At 44.1% G+C, this 19410-nt stretch overlaps 1 protein-coding gene and 1 non-coding gene across 8 annotated transcripts in view; one reads left to right on the top strand and one right to left on the bottom strand.

The window, feature by feature from the left end:
• Nedd4l (NEDD4 like E3 ubiquitin protein ligase) overlaps nt 1–19410 on the top strand; it is a 303787-nt gene that overhangs the window by 223956 nt on the left and 60421 nt on the right. For all 7 annotated transcript variants that reach the window (XM_070029054.1, XM_070029053.1, XM_070029050.1 and 4 more), the window contains 3 exons: nt 9767–9817; nt 18448–18509; nt 19063–19165. In XM_070029054.1, the coding sequence (XP_069885155.1) occupies nt 9767–9817; nt 18448–18509; nt 19063–19165 (216 nt within the window). The remainder of the gene's footprint in view (nt 1–9766; nt 9818–18447; nt 18510–19062; nt 19166–19410) is intronic.
• Nucleotides 11572–11636, bottom strand: Trnaa-ugc (transfer RNA alanine (anticodon UGC)). The gene has a single exon. It is a non-coding gene; the product is annotated as a tRNA-Ala (tRNA).

Here is a 19410-nt window from a genome sequence, read left to right as displayed (position 1 = left end):
CCTTGTGGGGACATTTGAACTGTATGGAAATACTCTTTATTGTCACAACGAGGCATTAACCACTGCTGTGATATCAGTGGGCCGAAGCCAGCGATGATTTCAGAGATGCTACGAAACACCAGACAGTCCCCATAGCAAAAAGCTGCCCATCCCAAACTTTAATGGTGATGGACTTTAAAGAAACCCTGGTAAAAATAACATTTATTGAATTGAGTTGACCAAGTTAATACTAGTTACTAAGCAAGGTAAAGTGTTTTGTTGTGGAAGTGGGTGGTTGTTTTGTTTTTGTCCTCACATTGTAGATGAAAAAAAAATTGACCTTCAGTGGTGATTAAGAAACTTGTGTTTGTTTATTCAGCTACTTCTAAGTAAACATGGGATTTATATGTACAAAATTCATCCCTTTTTTGCTGGCAGGAGGACCCTACCTCTGGTAATAATCAGAAAGAACAGCCTGGTGAGTAGCCAGCTGTGTGAGAGAGAGGGGGGGGAGGGGGAGGGAGGGAGGGAGGGGAGAGATCTCAGATGTGTGTGGCACTAAATGACTTTTGATGTCCCTCCTTAGGATCACATCCTCTGATTCTATTTTGAAACAGGATTTGTCTTTTTAGTCCCAGTATTAGAGTGGCAGGCAGATACCCTTGGCCACAACCGGCAAAATCCCTGTGCTTTGTGCACCTGTGAGTCTTATTCCTATTAATATCCTGGGCCCTATCAGGCCAGAGGGCTAGGGTTCCAAACAGGGACAGCCAAAAGTACGCCCCCTCCCCCATCTCCTCCACATTCCAGGCCCCGCAGTTATTTTTACCCTCATGTGTAAATGGGTCTACCGCCTTCTCAGTTGGGAGGACAGCAGAGGCACCGAGGGAGCCGGGGAAGGAACAACTTTAGACTTTTAGAGATTGCAATCCAATACTGGGTTGCTAATCATGTAGCTCCAGCTGTTTCACAGGTAATTGCGTTTTCTCTCTCTCTCTCTCCCTCTCTCTCCCTCTCTCTCTCTCTCTCTCTCTCTCTCTCTCTCTCTCTCTCTCTCTCTCTCTCTCTCTCTCTCTCTCTCTCTCTCTCTCTCTCTTGCAGGGTGCGGGGGTGGCAGAGAAAGTCAAGAGATTTACCCATATACTGGCCAACTTTGGCCATAAGTTACACTGGAGAGACTTCAAAGCACACCATCATCTTAGCCCCTGCACCGGAAATGTAATTGTGTGGCTGTGCTTCTAGAACTTGGATGGTAATTCCAGTATCCTGACACTCTCCATCGTACTTGAGTCCTGCTCAGAGGCCTGAGCCTGTTATACTGTCTCAGAGAAGGCTGAGTGCTCTCTGGCATTGCCCTGCCTTGATTTTGTCTAAACGACACCTCCTACCATCCAAAATTAAATTTTCTCTTCATACTCGGAACTCTTTAGCTTAAAGGCTCAACATCTAATCAGAATGGATTGCTTCACTTTTTCCCTCAGAATCTTTCCAGGTTCTTTCTCACCAGCATCTTTACTAAGGCTCTTTTTCTATTTTAGGAATGAGAAGCTGTAAATAATTAGTTTTGGAAGAAACTTTTTAATTAGCTAGTTAATGTCCACCCTTTGCAATAGATTTTATACTTTTAAACAACAGTCTCCGAGCATTTGTCTCCGTTGGACCCCTAAAGAATTTTAAAATTTAGAAAAACTTTCTCATACATTTTTAAGTTGACATCTGTAATTTACCTGTCATTCTATAAGTTATTAGTCCAATAGTTGTGAGAGATGTAATTTTCAGAGTACTGAATATTGCATGCACACTTTTAAAGCTTTCTTATAAAATCTCTAATGTGTCAGACAACTTAGTGTTAGAGTGCAGATATAGCTAATTTTGTAGCTCATGCCTACCACAAATTGAGTTAATAAAGCTAATCCTTATTGTTGAGGCAGTCAGCCATATTGGATGTACTTTCCACCAGAAAATGTCTTACTTCTTTTAAATAAAATAAACAAAATCAGATAGATGGATTTTAGATTTACAAGATGTTATTCCACAAGGCTATTACCTGCATGTCTCCAAGTGTGTCTTCTTCGCATTCCCTCAGCTTATTTGCATAGATGGCAGTGTGATTTCCCAACTATCCCTTCATTTTGGCCCCAGAGTTTTATACCCAGCAAGATAGACTGTAACAAGATTCAAGAAGGATAAGAAATATACTGCCTTTGCAAAGCCTAAGAGAGGAGATGGTAAAGCAGAAAGGCAGGGGAAAAAAAAGACAGTAAATAGTAGACAGGGTTCTCAGAGAGTTCCACTGTGAGGAAGAAGACATTTGGCAGAATCTAGATGATTGGTTTAGAATTGTCCATGCCCAAGTATCCTGGAAAGTCCCTGAAGCCTGCTTGCTCCCATTGAATAGGCTTTGCTTCAAAAGATGTGAATACACCGCCTTACTATAACTGTAACCCCTCTGTCCATCACCTTGACAATAAAATTTTCTTAAAAAGATGTGAAGATAAGCTCATTCTTTTCTCATCTCATGTTTATATTAGTATGCAGATAAGAATAAAAGGCAAGACCAAGAATATGCATATGGCAAATACTGTAAAATGATATGCCTTAAGGGTTTGTTGGCTTGGCAGGTGTTGCCCCAGGGTTCATGGTGTAGCATGGCTAGTTGGGGCTTCCCAAGAGGGAAGGGAGACACTGGCAGTTATCATGAAAATGGTATTAAAATTACGGGTACCTCCCATGATGGTGAGAACATGGATGCAGAGCCAGCATGCTGGCATACCATTCTGTTGCCACTTCTGTGCACTGTGGCCTCTGACAGGTTTCTTGACCTACCAGTTGTGCCTGGAACACAATTGGTGGAGAGCACTCCATGCCAGTTATTTCCTTTGCAATCTTGAGTTTCTCCCCGGAATTCAGCTGGGGCTTCTCCCCAGAAAGCTTTGATGAAGTCCATTGGCCAGAGATGTGATTGCATCTAGAACATGGCCAGCAGAGAAGAGAGTCCTAGAAAGAATTTCTGCCTGGAGTATCAAATCTCATATGATAAGACTGTCTTTTTTTGTAGTTGGTCATGGAGCTTGAACTTGGGGCCTTGGCGCTGTCCCTGCACTCTTTAGCTCAAGGCGAGCTCTCTACCACTTGAGCTCAGCACTACTTCTGGTTTTCTAGTGGTTTATTGGAGATAAGAGTCTCATGGAGTTTCCTGCCTGGGCTGGCTTTGACCCATGAGCCTCAGATCTCAGCCTCCTGAGTAACTAGGATTACAGGTGTGAGCCACCGGCACCTGGTTTAAGAGACTGTCTTAATGAAGCCTTTAGCAAAGATCAGTGCGTGTCTTTGCCTAGACCTGTGTGATTCTAGTCAGTCTTTAATCATTGAAAGTCCCAAGAATGAAAGCATTCTGCATTTACATTCTGGTATAAAACACTGTTGCTGGCTTGCAGTGTTTCACCTGTGGAAACTCTTGCCAGCCAGACAGTAAGGTGGACTGCTGGCTTTCCATGTCCTGAGCTGTGTCAGGAAGAGCTTTCACATGAAGAATGGGAATGGAACAAAGGATAAGAATGTGGTCTCGATGAGGGAGAATGAAGAAAGGGTGATATTCATCAAAATGGAGTACACTCATAAACTGACATGTCCAGTTTTTGAAACACCTTTGTACAACTACCTAAAGGCAAGTTTAATTTTTTTTGGGGGGGGGGACTTTAGCCAAGCAAGTTTAATTTTTAAAAAATGCTCTTCCTATTTCCTGGAGTTTATTTTGATAAATACTATTTTTTTATGGTCAGACACATAAGCATTGCACCTTTGTAGTTTTAATTTAAAAAAATAAGCAACAATGGCATTGAATCCACAATGTACTTAGGTTCACTTCTCCTTTTCATCTAAATTCTCTAACACTACACTGATTACTGATGGAGTCTGTCTTTATGTCAGTTGTTAACACCTCTCTTTTGGTAGCTAAGTTCAAAGACAAAGTATGGGATCTAGAGCTAGAACTGGGGGGGGGGGGGCGGGGGGCATTGCTTTTTTGTTTTTGCTTTGTACATTTATTGTTAAAATTGCTTGCAGGAAATTTGATTTTAAGACTCCTCCTGACTAGAAATGAGACATGTATCCTGAGAAAATTATCCTGAAGTCTTGAGAATTTAAGACAAATTGTACCATAAAAACAGAAGCACAAGATTAAACAAATGGGTCATTAAATGAACCCAGTGACACATTTTTATTCAGTCTAAAGTTCAGTCTCAAATCAGTTTACTTGTACCTAGTAGAATCTATGAAAATATTTGCCTTTTTTTTTTAACAGATTGTCTTCATTTGTTTCTTTTTTCTTTTTTTTTTCTTTAGCAAATCTATCTTCCTTTCCACAAGGAAGCCTGTAGAGCGGTGGTAGTTAACAAGAGAATGACAATTTTGCCACAGATTTTTCTGTTTGCTTTGTTTTGTTTTAAAGATAAATCGCTTGACAAGAAATCGTCTAAGGCCTTTGTCTGGGCACTTTGTGCAGCTGTGCAACTTGGAAGCAGATGTTACAAATAACTTAATGGCAAGCTAGGCCCCTGAATCTAGAATGGGCCAGGGACCTCTTCGTTCCTATGAAAATATGCAGACCTATAGATCACCATTGGCTAGTCTGTAAAGACATACATCTGGCGTGAACAAAGACAGGGAAGGCACGTGTGACCATGACAGTGGCTCAGGCAGCCCACTGCCTGTCCTGCGACAGCTGACCAAGTACTTGGTCCCAGCAGCGACCTGACCACACTGTTTATTGACCTGGGCCTCTTTCTCCTCCATCCTCCGTGTTTGTTTTCTGACATCAGCAAGTCAGGAACATTGATTGCCAGGGATTAGCAATGGCCCCCTTGAAGGCTGGCTCACTTTGCTGATAGGAGAGTCTAGGAGCCTGCTTGTTGTGGGACCTCTTAGAGATGAGTGCCAAGCCCTTAGTACCTCAGTGGCCAGATCTCTGTGGTACTGTCACACTCCGTGCACTGTCCCCCTGACCCACACCATCTTCATTGCCAGTCATTCTCTGCTTAGTGCCCTCTCAGCCTTTACATCCCTCCTTGCCACCACTATCCCACTGTGGCCTGTGCTTCAATGACAGGGGCCTTCTGCCTGTTCCCTTGCAGCTCTCTTCATTCCTCACTGCTTTAGCCTAATGCTTCTGCTGCACTGCCCTTCCTTGCTACCTGGCCTCTCCCAAACTCCTACTTGGCCCTGCTCTAGGATTCCATGTTCCCTGAATTTATCCTCACCTTAGCTCTTGGCAGACAGTGGCGTTTCCTCCCCTCGGGAGTCCTGCAGCTCCCAGTTGTGTAACCCCATAAACCACTGAACACCAGAAACATGAGAGTGACTAAGAGTGTGTAGTCCAAATGGCTGGCCTTGACCTAAAGAGCCAACAAGGGCTGACCCACAGTGCTGTGCGTGGCCCACATCCGGTTCCCGGAGGTCCTTGTCAGCCACTGCCATCCGAGAGTTTACTGTGTTAAATTTTTTAGTGGAAACTGACTTCCTGTGGTTCTCCCTTGTTGACTCTATACCTGGAAGATGCTTACATTGCGGAGCTGGGGAGCTGAATGGGCAACAGTCCCTAGACCCGTTTCTGCTGGCCTGGGGCTGCCCCTGCAGCGCAGCCTGGGCTGCCAGCATATGCTCGCGCTGCCCTCCCCACCTCTCCTCTCCACGCCTTCCACTTTTGTGCTTCCTATGTTTCAAGAAAATTGTCCCTTTAAAAAAAGATGGTAGGGGCTGGCAAAGTGGCTCAGTGGTAGAGAGCTTGCCTAGCACGCATAAAGCCCTGGGTTCGATTCTTCAGTACCACATACACAGAAAAAACCAGAAGTGGCAATGTGGCTCAAGTAGTAGAGCACTAGACTTGAGCAAAAGCAGCTCAGTGACAGTGACCAGGTTGAGGTCAAGCCCCAGGACTGGCCAAACAACAACAACAAAAGCAAACAAGCAAACAAACAAAACCTCTAGTACTAATACCAACAAAAAAAATAAAATAAAAAAGATGGTATTCCCAGTGGCAGATACAGCCAGCAAGGTATAGATCATCCACCCTACTCATCATGGCTTTACCTGTGAGGGAGCCCCGAGATTTTGTGGACCTAGAGATTGTTTTAGGTTGTTGTTATGTCTCCAGGACACAGCTTACTCTCTTTTGGTGAATGGTGGGTTTCCATCTTTCCCTCTTTAAACAGCACAGAAGCTGACAGTATGAAAGCCACTTTGCACACACACACACACACACACACACATGGTGCTGGTACTAAGACTTCCTTTACTTTTTTGCTCAAGGCTGGTGCTCTACTACTTGAACCACAGCTCTAATTTTGGCTTTATTTGCTGGTTCAATGGAAATAAAAGTCACATGGACTTTCCTGCCTGGGCTGGCTTTGCACCACAATCCTCAGATCTCAGCCTCCTGAGTAGCTAGGATTATAGCATGAGCCCCTGGTGCCCACCATGGGTTTTTGTTTGTTTGTTTGTTTGCTTGCTTGCTTGTTTTTTTTTAATAAAAATACTGAGTTTGATTTGGTTTCGTGATCTGGTGCATATGAAATGAATTCTGATAGGAGCATGCCCAGAGAACATTTATCTTGTGAAAATGCAGTGAAGGAACCCAATCTGCTAACCTGGGAGCAGTTCCCTGTTTTCATTTGAGGAAAGAGCAGGCAGCATGCAAGTGAATGCCTAGTGAGTACTTTAACAGAACCCCCTAAAGACCCCCTAGTATTTGCTGTCATGAGACTCCCTTCTGGACCCCCATACTGAGAGCCATGCCCATGCTTTTCTGCCATTCAGTGCAATGCAGCAGTGCAAGGGTGAAGAGCCAGCTTGGGAGCCAGCCTGCTCAAGCAGGAACCTTGGCAGGCCACGCCTAGTGGGAAGTCACTCAGGTTGCTCATCTGAACTGAGAATGCTCAGTGAGTGAGGTCTGCCTCCTGAGGCTGCAGCCTGGACACAGAGCCTGTGGGGGGTAGGCACTGTGGAAGATTTTTGTGCTACAGAGTTCAGGACTGGGCTCCTGACTTGTGGTATCTGGATAAAGTTGGACTCATTTGATCAGTTTAGAACTCTGATGAGCCCCTAGCAGAAAAACGGGGGTGTATAGCTGTCCTGTGAATTTTTACTAAAATGCAACTAAGTTTATGATTCATGCATAGCCTTTCAATACCAGGTTAGGAAAGAGCAATGTGTGTACTGTTGTCTTCTGGAGATCACATCCTCTGTCCTCCTTCCTGTCTGCAGTGGGAGGAAGAAGAGGAGGAGGTGGTCGTGGTGGTGGTGTCGGTGGTGGTGGTGGTGGTGGTGGTGGTGGTGATAATGATCATGATCATGGGACAAGTAGCCACACCATGCTGCCCACATTAGGTAGACCCACAATTTATGACCAGTGTTAAGTAAATTTCCATTTCTTTGTTGATAGTACAGTTAGCTGACATTTATACCAGCTTTAAAATTATGACAAAATCAGCCAGATGAAGAATGAGCAAGCCTGTTCCCCAGCTCTGTGTGTGGTTGTCCTAGGTGTGAGTCACAGGGGGGATGGGGGGGAGAGTGGAAGGGGGAATAGGCCTACGAGCTGGGAAGCAAAATTTTGGTTAGTTTCCAGGCCTTCTGGCTGACTGCTACCCTTGGTAAAACACACACACAGTTTGTTGGCATCTCTCTGCAGCCTTATGCAGGACAAGGTGTCCCCAGGTTGAGCTGTGCAAGATAGAGTGGAGAAATACTCGAACTGAAAATCTCATCAGAAAGATTAGCTTGTCCCAAAAGAGGATATTCTTAGGAGAGAAACACAAAGGCACAATACCTATAGGCATATGATCATATAAAATAATATCCAAATGAACTCCAGGAAATGGAAATAGGAGGGTTTTTTTTTCTTGCTTGCTGTTTTTGTTTTCTTTTCCTTTTGTCTTATTTGTTCGTTGATCTGTCTTTGGGAGAATAAGGAGGGACACAGAAATCGATAAAGGGTGAACTAATGCAGCCATGGAACTGACTAGATACTATGTTGAAAATTAAGTATACAACTTGTGGAAAGAGATGGGAGAAAAAAAATGGGGAGAGAGGGAGGGAAGGGGTGATATTGTTCCAAAAGAAACATACTTTTGGCCAGGCGCCACTTACTCATGCCTATAATTCTAGCTACTCAGAAGGATAAGATCTGAGGATCATGGTTCAAAGCCAGCCCAGAAAGAAAAGCCCATGAGACTATTATATCCAGTTAACCACCAGAAAACTGGAAGTGTGCTCAATGTAATAGAGCACTAACCTTGAGCAGAAAAAGCTCGGGGACAGTGCCTAGGCTCTGAGTTCAAGCCCCAGGATTGACCAAAAAAAGAAAAGAAAAGAAATAACACTCTTTAGCTCTCTGTATATCACTTTTATAATAACAATTTTTTTAATGCATGAAAAGAAAAATATTGACTAGTCTCATTCTTCCATGCAACACCCAACCAATGCTGATTTTGATATCTCGTTATCCTTTATGCATCCTTTAGAGGAGACAGATGGTTTTCCAATTAACAAAAAAAATACATATTTTTAACCAAAAAGAAATTCCTAAACCTGCAGTAAGACATTTCTATAAATCTTGTTCCTCTTTACCTGCTGGTTTTCTAAATGGAAGAGAAAGGATTTTTTTTTAAGTGTGTTTGGAAAATTGTTTCTGTAAATGAGACTATTTCTTAGTAAAGCAGCAAAGCAACCATAAGAGCCCAGAGTTTAGAATGTGGTGATCTGGATGCTCTCTTTGGTTTTTCCTCACTATGGGGTGAATTTGGTTATGCTTAAAGAATGTTCCAGCTTCAGTGCCGTCATAATATTCCATGTACATATGTGAAAATGGAACTAGGAAAATTGAGGGGATGAGTAGGGTTTGGGGAGATGGGGGAGGACGGTGAAAGGGATGATGCTGATCAAGATGCATTGTACTCGTAAGCTGACATGTTGAACTGGAACCCCTTTGAACAACCATTGAAGAGAATGATTGTAAAAAAGACATTCAACTTCTCTGTATCGTGTGTGGTGCAGCGGCTGTCAATGTTATCTTCCGATCTGTGCCTCGGGTCAGGCAAGGCATGGTGTGGCTCCCTGTGGTCCAGGCCACGGGCTCCCGAACCTGAGTTCTTACTCCAGCGGAGACCTGGGAATGTCTCCTGGAACTCAGCCCGGGTCCCCTTTAAGTCGGGAAGAAGCACACTGCGTGGTAGATGGTGACATGAAGGGACATGTGTGTCCAGAATTAGAGACCTAATCCCCAAATGTGGATTAGCCAGCAATGCGCTTACTGGATTGAAATGACTTTTTAAAAATGAGCTGGCGTCAATAAGATCTGATAATAACTGAGCCACATACACAGCCTGAGACTTTCAAAGCCAACTTTATAGCGTGCAATATTCATTAGCAGGTTCCCAACATTTCTGTATTGTCTCCATTTTACATTGGGCCCAGTTCTTCCCCCAAAGTCTCAACTGGCCTCACATTTCCCCTCCTGATCACAGACTCCCAATCCTAGGAAATGAGTCCTCACTTTCTGTTTAGAAGGAGGCATTAACCGGTGTCAGCCAGTTAAAGACCAGATGCAGGAACATACCAGCATCCAGTTCTGATGACAGTTCTCTGAGTCTCGTCTTGGCCTTGTGCCTTCCACCCTCCCTGCTGCCTCCAGTGTCCGTTCCTGGACCACTGTCTCTCTGCAAGAAAATCATTGTTAAGACGTGCTGAGTGAGTGGATGGAAGCATTAACTCTTTGCCCTTTTCTTCACAGACACGAGACGACTTCCTGGGCCAAGTGGACGTGCCTCTCAGTCACCTTCCGGTAAGGCCAGTTACATGGTTTTCTGATGGTTTCTAGCTGGTGTGTGTGTGGAGTTTGTTCCCTCATGGTGGCTCCAGCTCTCACTCCTTCATAGAAAGTAGTCCTTTCAAGGCGTCAGAGAGAGGCTAACTTGGCTGTAAACATTGCCTGGGTCTGAAATCTGTAAGCATTCCTGCCAGCATCACCATGTCCTCTCCCCTCTCCTCATGCAGAATGGCATCTCCTCTATCCGCTCCTTTTTTTTTTTTGTACTTGATTCTTTGCTCCCAAGTCCCATGGTTGGTTTGGCCTGATGTTGCTTCCCAATGCTAGAGGTTCTCTTGCTGTTTCTCTAGATAGGCCACTCTTTCCTAGGTGTGGGTGGGGTTAGGACTGCCCCCATCAACATGGAGACAGAAGGGAAGACATGGTAGATTCTGAGTGCACTTGTCTGTCCCCAGGAAACACCCACTAGCTTTAGGAAACGCACTGCTGTGGTATTGGGTGTGGTTCTGAGGCCCTTCTCTGCCCAGATGAGCAAGGTGGTGAACTATAACTGCAGTTAGGCGTGTGACCCACATGCAGGCTGTGGGAACAAGACCTGGAGGCCTTCGTGGAGGCAGGGCATATCACATTCCAGTCTCAGTTTTCCAGGTGGTTCTACTGGTCCGCCTGACCACTTTCCTCTAAGCAGCACAAAGTACCGTAAGTAGGAGAGGATAGTCAAATACTTCTTCCTTACAAGGTGCTGTGTTTTTAAATGCTTTGGATGAGCACATAGCATAAATAGTCTATAAACTAAAATGACTTAAAGCACCTAGTGCCTGCCTCCTGCTCTGTAGAAACCGTGGCTATTCTCCTTCGTCAAATGCCAAGAAAGACTGTCTTTACCAGGAAAGCTGTGAAGATGGGTTACGAAGGAATGAGGCTTCGGGCAATTTGCTCTCACTCTCTCAGGCAAGCTCTTAAGGAAGAACGGCTTCAGGTGAATTTCCTTCCAGAGGATTGAAAGTAGAAGTGAGAACGTTGAAATTTTTTTGTTTGTCTCTGTATAAAAACCTGATACTTTCAGGTGCTCTGAGAAGGCGTATTTTGTGTGTCCATGTGGTATCACTTCTACTTAGGCTAGTCCCATAAGCCATCATTTTGAAGAAAGACTTTATACATTCTTGCATCAGTTCAGTCTCTTACCATGCAATCCTGTGTTTAAATGGTGTTCATTGGTTGGCTACTTCTTCTGTGGGTGTCCCCAACCACCTGTTTCCCCAAAGGAAAAACCACATCGTGACCTCATGAGAGGCTGAGTGAAATTTTCAGCCACCTTCCTTCACCAATGCCTTGTTGTGTGTGATTTAGTAGTGAATGGTTTTGGAAGATTGAACCTGACTTCTACAGAGTAAAAGATTTGTTCTTTAGAGACTGAGTCAATTGAGGGAATAGTTTTTAGATTTTGCATGGAGGTAAGAGTGTACTTGCAAAGAAGGAACTGGTGCCTAGGCTCAGTGCTAGAATAGAAATGAGTCTATTCAGAACATTGATTGAAGAACAATTTATGAGGCATGAGTAGGGTCTGAGACATAATATGGGAAAATGCACAGTGAAATGCAATTTTTTGTATGATTGATATACACTAATAAATTTTTTTTGGGGCGGGGGGTCCGGTCGTGGGGCCTGAACTTTGGGCCTGGGCGCTGTCCCTCAGCTCTTCAGCTCAAGGCTAGCGCTCTACCACTTGAACCATAGCTCCACTTCCAGTTTTTTTCTTTTTGCTTATATGGTGCTGGGGAATCGAACCCAGGGCCTCATGCTTGCAAGGCAAGCGCTCTACCACTGAGCCACCTTCCCAGCCCCATAATAAATTTTTTAAAAGAAAGTAAGCACCAGCTGCTCACACATGTAATCCTAGCTACTTAAGAAGCTGAGATCTGAGGATCGTTCAAAGCAGCCTGGAGAAAAGTGTCCGTGAGACTCTCATCTCTAGTTAATCACTAGAAAACCAGAAGAAGAGCTGTGGCCCAAAGGGTACAGTGCTAGCCTTGAGTAAAAACAAACAAACAAACAAAAATACTCAGAGACAACACCCAGTTCTTGAGTTCAAGCCCCATGATCAAAAATTTAAAAATGAAAATTAAAAGAAATAGATTAAAAAGCACCTGGTGAGAACAAAGTACCCCAACATGAGTAAAACCAGTGGCGTAACAGATTCTTCCACTAATGTAAATGCCCAAAGAAAACTCTACATTAAAGCCCTATCAGCCCATACTTCAAATTGACTCACTTTTTGAACCAGGATGGAAGTGTGGTGGTAGAACCCAAGGAGCATATCTGAATTGATGTTGGCCTTTGGGCCCAGGATTTGAGGGTCTGTCAATATGCATATCAAGCCATTTATTTATGAGAACACTGTGTAAAGCTTGCAGTGTTGTTCATTTTGTGGGATAATGCATAAGTGTGAGTATGTAAGGTGGCTAGGAGCATTTGAACCTGTTTTGTCGAGTGCACAATGGATGATATTCTTTCCTTGACAGCTACACATTTTCATGGCCGATTACATGTGGTCTGGAAATCTGTTGTTTGTTCCTTTGGATCAAAGGAAATAGAACAAAGGAGAAAGTACCCCAGTTGTAAAGGCGGAGGTCAGTATAGGGGTTACAAGTTCAGATTGGGTGTATGATTTTGATTGGTTTAATATGGCCCCATTTTCAGCTAGAGAATTCATTCCTTCCATAGATACTTCTGGAGAGTCAGGATCCTAATCTTTGAGAATGGATCAATGAAGTGAGCTCTCCCTCATATAGCTGGGTGTCACCAATACTGAAGCTACCTATAGCCATAGAGCATTTGACATATAGTTGGAGTAGTGGAAGAGCTGGGACCACAGTTTACTCCAATTTAATTAAGATTAAACCCTAAGAAAGCCACATGTGGCAAGTAGCACATGTGAAAATGAAGGCAACAAGGTGGGCATCAGTGGCTCATGTCTGTAATCCTAGTTACTCAGCAGGCTGAGATTCAATCTGAGGATCACAGTTCAAAGCCATCCCAGGTAGGAAAATCTTATCTCTAGTTAACCACCAAAAAGCCAAAAGTGGAATCATGGCTTAAGTAGCTAGATTGTTAGCTCAGAAACAGCATCCAAGCCCTGAGTTCAAGCTGCAGGACTAGCAAAAAAAGAGAGAGAGTCAGCATTCTAGCCTTATGAAATAGGTGATTCTCAATTTCCTTTGCCCCAAACCATACCTCTAACTGCTGAAGGAATAATGAGTGGGAAGATTATCAGGCCCTCCAGAGTTTCATGGTAAATCTTAATGCTTTTGTTCTCCACCTTGAACTGTTTCTAATTCTGCATATGTAATGAACTAAGAATATTTAACTTGCATAAGATTAGACTCTGAAATTTGAATCCTAGAATAAAGGTGAAGATAAGTTTTCTTATATTAAAAACTGCTTCTTAATAAAATAGTTGACTATTCCTCCATTTTTACCTATATATTCATATATTTGCTTTAAAAGCATTAGACTGGGAATGAGGCATTACTTGGTTGTTCAAGATAACACAAACCAACCAGGTACAATGGCTCCCATCTTATAATCCTAGCTACTCAGGCAGCTAAGATCTGAGAACTGCAGGCAGGGTGTGGCTCAGGGGGTACAATGCTGCTGGGCTTGAGTGAAAAAGCTAAGACAGTGCCCTTGGCCCTGAGTTTAAGCCCCATTACTGGCACAAAAGGGGGAAAAAAAATCACTATCTCTGCCTTGCTTCTTTCTGGTCTATGGGATGCCACCCTTAGAGAATGAAACTCTTCTCTATATCATGAACTTGATGGGCAAAAGTCAACAGCAGAAGTGAGTTTAGCTCATGATTGTTATCAAATTCTTTTTAAATCATTTAAATGCTCTATTTTATGTCTGTGAGTTTGTAAAACAAATACTGCAGACCTCATGACTATTGTTGGTTGAAGAACTCTTCCTTGTTGAAATTCTAGAGGCCAGTTGCTATGGTTACCATTGGATATTGGTGTTTGCAATGTAAACCTCACTCTCACCATCTTAGGCTTGTCTTTCTCAAACTGTTCCCCGCCCCCATATACAGCTCTAAGTTCCCTAACCCAAAGAAACCTCCTAGGCAGACTAGAAGGTCAGTCTCCGCTTTTGTCCCCTGTGGGCAATTGAGTCCAAGCACTTCAGCATCATGGAGTGCCTGCATGTTCCGGACAGCTCACTGTCAACACCTGGGCACCTGCACCAGCACCTGCTGTGCTGGGTCCTGCAGGTCTTTTGTTTTTTTGTTTCTGGGTACCAGTCTTGGGGCTTGAACTCAGGCACTGTCCCTGAGCTTCTTTTGCTCAAAGCTAACACTCTGTCACTTGAGCCACCACTGCTGGCTTTTTCTATTTATGTGGTACTGAGGAATCGAACCCAGGGCTTCATGCACGGTAGGCAAGTATCCTACCACTAAGCCATCTTCACAGCCCCTCCAAGGCCAGTGGCTCTCTGTCAGAGAGACAAAGAGGAGGCGTCTGGAAAGCCAGAGACAGGCTGGCAGGAAGGTTGTGCAGCGAGCGCTATGCATGGTCAAAGTCACTGCTGTCCTGTGTTTCCAGCTGCAGTGGGCAGAGGAAGCACCAGACAGCTCTCTTGTTACCCCTTGAGCAGGAAAGGGAAGGAGCCATAGTGGGAGAGAAAACCGGATCCTTTTTCCCCTTTGATCATAGATTCAGAGCTTCCTACTTTTATCAAATGCTTCCAGATGAAAGAAAATCTTTGAATTATGATTCACTTGTATTCTTGGCCACCAGTGTCTCTCTTCCCAGTTTTATTTGTAGGGACAAACAGATATGAAGTAGGTTCAAGTTGTCTCAAATGGTAGGACCTCTGTTTTCTTTATTTCTAATCCAGATCATATGGCTCATCTTGACTATTTCTTTTGCATTTTAATTCCTCTTGAGAACTGAGGAAAAGGAGACCAGAGGAGAGCAAATAGGATTTGTAAGATGACACTTTATTTAGGCCAGAGAATTAGGAAGCACAAATCCATGCTAAGCTTTAGTAGTTGAGAATCTTACCTGTCAGGCATTGCTGACTTCCATTTGGGAGATGGCTAGCTTACCTGGTAACATTAACCAAGTTAGTATTCCTTCCCTAGCCCCTGCTTGCCTGAAAAATGGGAGTACTGGTCTAGTTGGCAGCAAGCTTTTATCCAGCTCTGTGGAGCTGAGGAGCTCTCCATTCCCAAGCAGAGGCTGCACAAGCCATGGTGGTATGTGCCTCACCTAGGAGATGTTGTTAGCGAAGCCCAGGCAACTTTCATGTTCACATGAGCTCAGTGTATCACCGCCTTAAAAGTTCATACAGTAATTGATGACATGGACCTACTAATTGGGGATAAAAGTAACCCCACAACTTGAATTGACAACAGATTGAACTTCTAGCAGTAATGCCTCTGACCTTTTTCTTCTGTCTCTCTGTCTGTAGAGCCCCCCACCCACCCACCCATTCTCCCTCCTCCCCAGCACAGAATCTCCACACTCCGCTGGGTGTGGAGAAGCTGTTTCAAAATACGAATGTGAAGTCTGCTTAGGTTAACGGTGGGATGTTTGAATTTGAGTTTTTCTAGATTGACCCATTTCCAGGGTGTCCAAGTTGTGTGATGTCCCCCCTAGACTTGAGCATTCTTCCACTCCTCTTGTATTTGTGGCTGGTGGCAGGAACATATTCCAACACATCTGTAGAATTCGCCATCATGGCGGTCGGAGGGACTCAAGAGGCATTACTCATTCCTGAGAGTGTTCTGCGGGTAAGGATACCTGGGCCCAGCAGTCAGCCAGTTATCAGCAAGGCTGGCCCTCTGCCCTTGCATTGATGTGCCTCTGGCACTGCCAGGAATGAATGGGATAGGAGTAGCCTGCGGCTTCTGGTGGCTGAAGCCAGGTTTTGGATCTGGGGACCTAGGGAGACTCTCCCCCTCCACTTAGCCAGAAAGATCTTTCCCTTACTCCATGTTGAGATTGCACTTCTGATTAGACAAGCACTCTTCTTAAAGTGACAGCACTAGCTAGCTGGCAGATTGTCTTTGGAACTTGCCTTCATCTGTGGCAAATGACTTCCCACGGCACCCTCAGTGCCGTGCTGGGAGTCTCCACGGGGCTCCGCTCTGGGGAACGTGGTCAGATTGGAAGCTGGGTAAATGCCAAGAAGAGCCTCATAGTTGTTGACAAGTTACTTCTTGTCCAGGCTAGAGGATGCCCATGAAGGGCAAATTTCATTTTTACCACTCTACCTTTTCTTGCTTGGCGTTGAGTTGGTAATAAACAAGTGGCATGAGAATACAGAATTGGCTGAAGATGGTAACAGCCAAGTTTGGTAAAGTGTGTCAGACATACCCTTTCAAGGAGGAATGTATGGAAACCACCTCAGCTGATTGGTTTAACCCTTACAACACCCTTGTAAGATGAGGATACGGGAGCCCTGAGGGGTAAGGACCTTGCCTTGAGTGTCAACTCTTTAAGTAACAAAGCCAGAGCACAGATGTGGGGTTTGCCTCTTGATGGTTGGTTAAATCTGGTCTGTCTCTTGATGGTGGGTTAAGTCTGAGTAATGTGTGGGCAGATGGCCTTCCAGAGCCCTCCGAGCCGTGCTCTTCTCCTTACTCCCAGGTGCCCTGCAGCTCACTAACACCATGGATTGTTCTGGAGTCTCTGGGTACCCTGACCCCAAGCTTCCATTCTCATTCCTCCCACTTCTCCTCCACCTATCAAGATCTCTCTAGTAATCTCACATTGAACCATTTATCCCAAGTCTGACAGGGTGCAGCCTTCTGCAGTGCCGGATTTGCTGTGCCTGAAATTCTAGAGAATAGGGCTGAGCTGGCCCTGTCCCTTTCCGAATAGTTGTACCCCTACGGACAGGTACTGTGTGCCACCCACAAATCTCTCACACGTTATTGCTCCAAAATGATTTGTTGGCTGAATAAGTGGGGGAAAGGAATATCAACAGCAATATTCTTGATTACTAAAATTTCCATTATAAATCATGTTTATTTTAGAACCCTTTCTTATTCCCAAAGTGTCTTTGACTCTTGTCAATGATAGTAGATCGCTAGGGTCTCAGGACTTTCTGTAGATCAGATGAATTTATCAACTGCTTGGCCAGCAATGTTCTTGACACCAGTGAAGCAGTGGTGAACAAATCCACAGCCTTTCTTCTCATCCCAGAAAGATGATGATGAACTAATGCATGAAAAAATGAACATGTGTGTGTGAAGGAGAGATGATTTGATGATGAGATCAGCTGTGGTAAGAGTAGGGGGCTGGATGGGAACTCCAAGAGCAAGATGGTTACATGGAAATAGACATACTATCTTCAGTCAGCTGTCTGTCCAGTAGAGAGGCCTGCCAGTACATGGCGCTGTGGCAGCATTAGACATGATTTGTACACACAGCAGGTGAGGCTAAAATGGTTGGAATAGGAGTTTGTCAAACAGAGTGGTTCACAATGAAGTTAAAGGTAATTAAAAAGCACTCATCTACCAGATGGATCATAGAAGGAATTTTTATCTTATTATAAGAGAGTAGGAAGTCATTGGGAGTTGAAGCAAGGAAGAACATAAACAGATACTTGCAATGCAAATGTATATACACACACCTCTACCTCTGATATAAGAAGTGATTATACTTTGTTTGTCCCTATTATTACAAAAGTAAATGTTTTAAATTGCATTTAATTAAAGAGTCTAGTTGAGATTTTACTACATGCAATAGTTTTTAAATAGCATTTGTTGTTCCAATTTCTTGCTTTGTTGAAGCAACCAGCTTTGCACCATTAAAAAAAATGTACCAATTTCATTTGAAATGAACAGACATCTCAGATACAATCACAGCTTCCTGAAAGACATCCAGCAGAGCCAAGTGCCAGTTGCCCATACCTATAATCTACTAGCTACTCAGAGGCTGAGGTCTGAGGATCACAGTTTGGAGCCAGCCTGGACAGGGAAATCTGTGAGACTCTTAACTCCAATTAGCTGCCAAAAAGCTGGAAGTGGAGCTGTGGCTTGAGTGGTAGAGCTCTAGGCTTGAGCATATAAGCTTAGGGACAGTGCCCAGGCCCTGAGTTTGAGCCCCAAGACAGGCACTAAAGTCCAGCAAAAGCTGATAGGTGCCACCTGGACTTTGTGCTGGAGAGAACCCATCATTTCTTTCAGACTTGTGATTTGGTATTTTAATGTGAGAAATTAGCTGTTGTCAAAGATTAGATCTTGCATTTTTGTGGTAATCTTTGTTTCTGGAGTCACAAGGATTAAAGGCATTAATGCTCATAGTGGTCCAAAGCTAATAAGCTCCTGGAGGTCGAGACTGTAGCCTGCAGTTAAAATTACACTTGGCAGCCAATGGCTGTAATTTTGTCATTTGTCTCTGGCTGGAGTTGGACTCCCAGAATCTGGTGTGGATAGCGACATCTAGTGGATCTTAAGGATGGATGGAGTCTGTGGCCTGTTTAATCATCTAGTACCGATTGAAGAGTTGGCTTTTTGTGCACAAGGACCATGTTCTAAAATAGCAAAACATCTCCTCTGTAACCCTTTTTGGTGTGTTGAAAATATGAAATTTTCAGGATTATTGCTTTTTTGTCTAATTTCATTCTTCTTCCCATAGACAGAAGACCCCACCATGGAGCGACCCTATACATTTAAGGACTTTCTGCTTCGACCGAGAAGGTAAAGTTTAAGTGGGTCATATAGGGGGTTGCCAGTCTTTGGTGCTTCAGATACTAAGATCTTCCTCCCCTCCTCTTCCCTCCCCTCCCCTCCCTTCCCCTCCCCTTCCCTCCCTCTCCCCTTCTCTTCCCTTCCCTTTTTCCCTCCTCCTTCCCTTCCCCTTCTTTTTCCCTTCTCTTCCCCTTCCCTTCCTCTCCCCTCTCCTTCCCTTCCCTTCCTTTCCCTTTTCTTTTTTTATGCCAGTACTGGGGCTTGAACTCAGGACCTTGTTCTTGCTTCGTTTTTTCACTCAAGGCTGGTACTCTAAAGTGCCATACTTGCACTTCTGGTTTTTTGATGGTTAATTGGAGATAAGAGTCACACAGATTGGACTGCCCAGTCTGGCTTCAAACCTGCAATCTTCCCCTCAGCCTTTGAATAGCTAGGATTGCAGGCTTGAGCCACCAGTTTCTGGCAAATACTGGGTTTTCTGAAGACAATTTCAATAGTCATCATAACTGGAAGGATGTAAACAAGTCAGACCTTTTATAACCAGTTTCCTTCCTTCATGCAGTCATAAATCTCGAGTGAAGGGATTTCTGCGGTTGAAAATGGCCTACATGCCGAAAAATGGAGGTCAAGATGAGGAAAGCAGTGAGCAAAGGGACGACATGGAGGTATGGGGGAACAGCTGCAGGCCCGGGCCTGCCCTGGCTGAGATCCCACTCATGTTCTACTGGAGACTGTCATTGAAGGAAGTGACAGTTGATAAAGCGATACATGAAAACACTTCCATATGCCCCTGAATATGTCTTCAATAGTCCACCAATGCATTTGTTGTTGTAACAAACTCATTTTGTGTCACAGTACTAACAATTGGGGAGTTTGTCCTTTAGATGGTACAGCATGATCATTTGTGAAC

Source organism: Dipodomys merriami, unplaced genomic scaffold (assembly GCF_024711535.1).
Source record: "Dipodomys merriami isolate MVZ:Mamm:240054 unplaced genomic scaffold, mDipMer1.0.p SCAF_2, whole genome shotgun sequence".
Classification (NCBI taxonomy): domain Eukaryota; kingdom Metazoa; phylum Chordata; class Mammalia; order Rodentia; family Heteromyidae; genus Dipodomys; species Dipodomys merriami.
The sequence above is the reverse complement of the archived record's forward strand: the minus strand, read 5'-3'. Positions and strand labels throughout refer to the sequence as shown.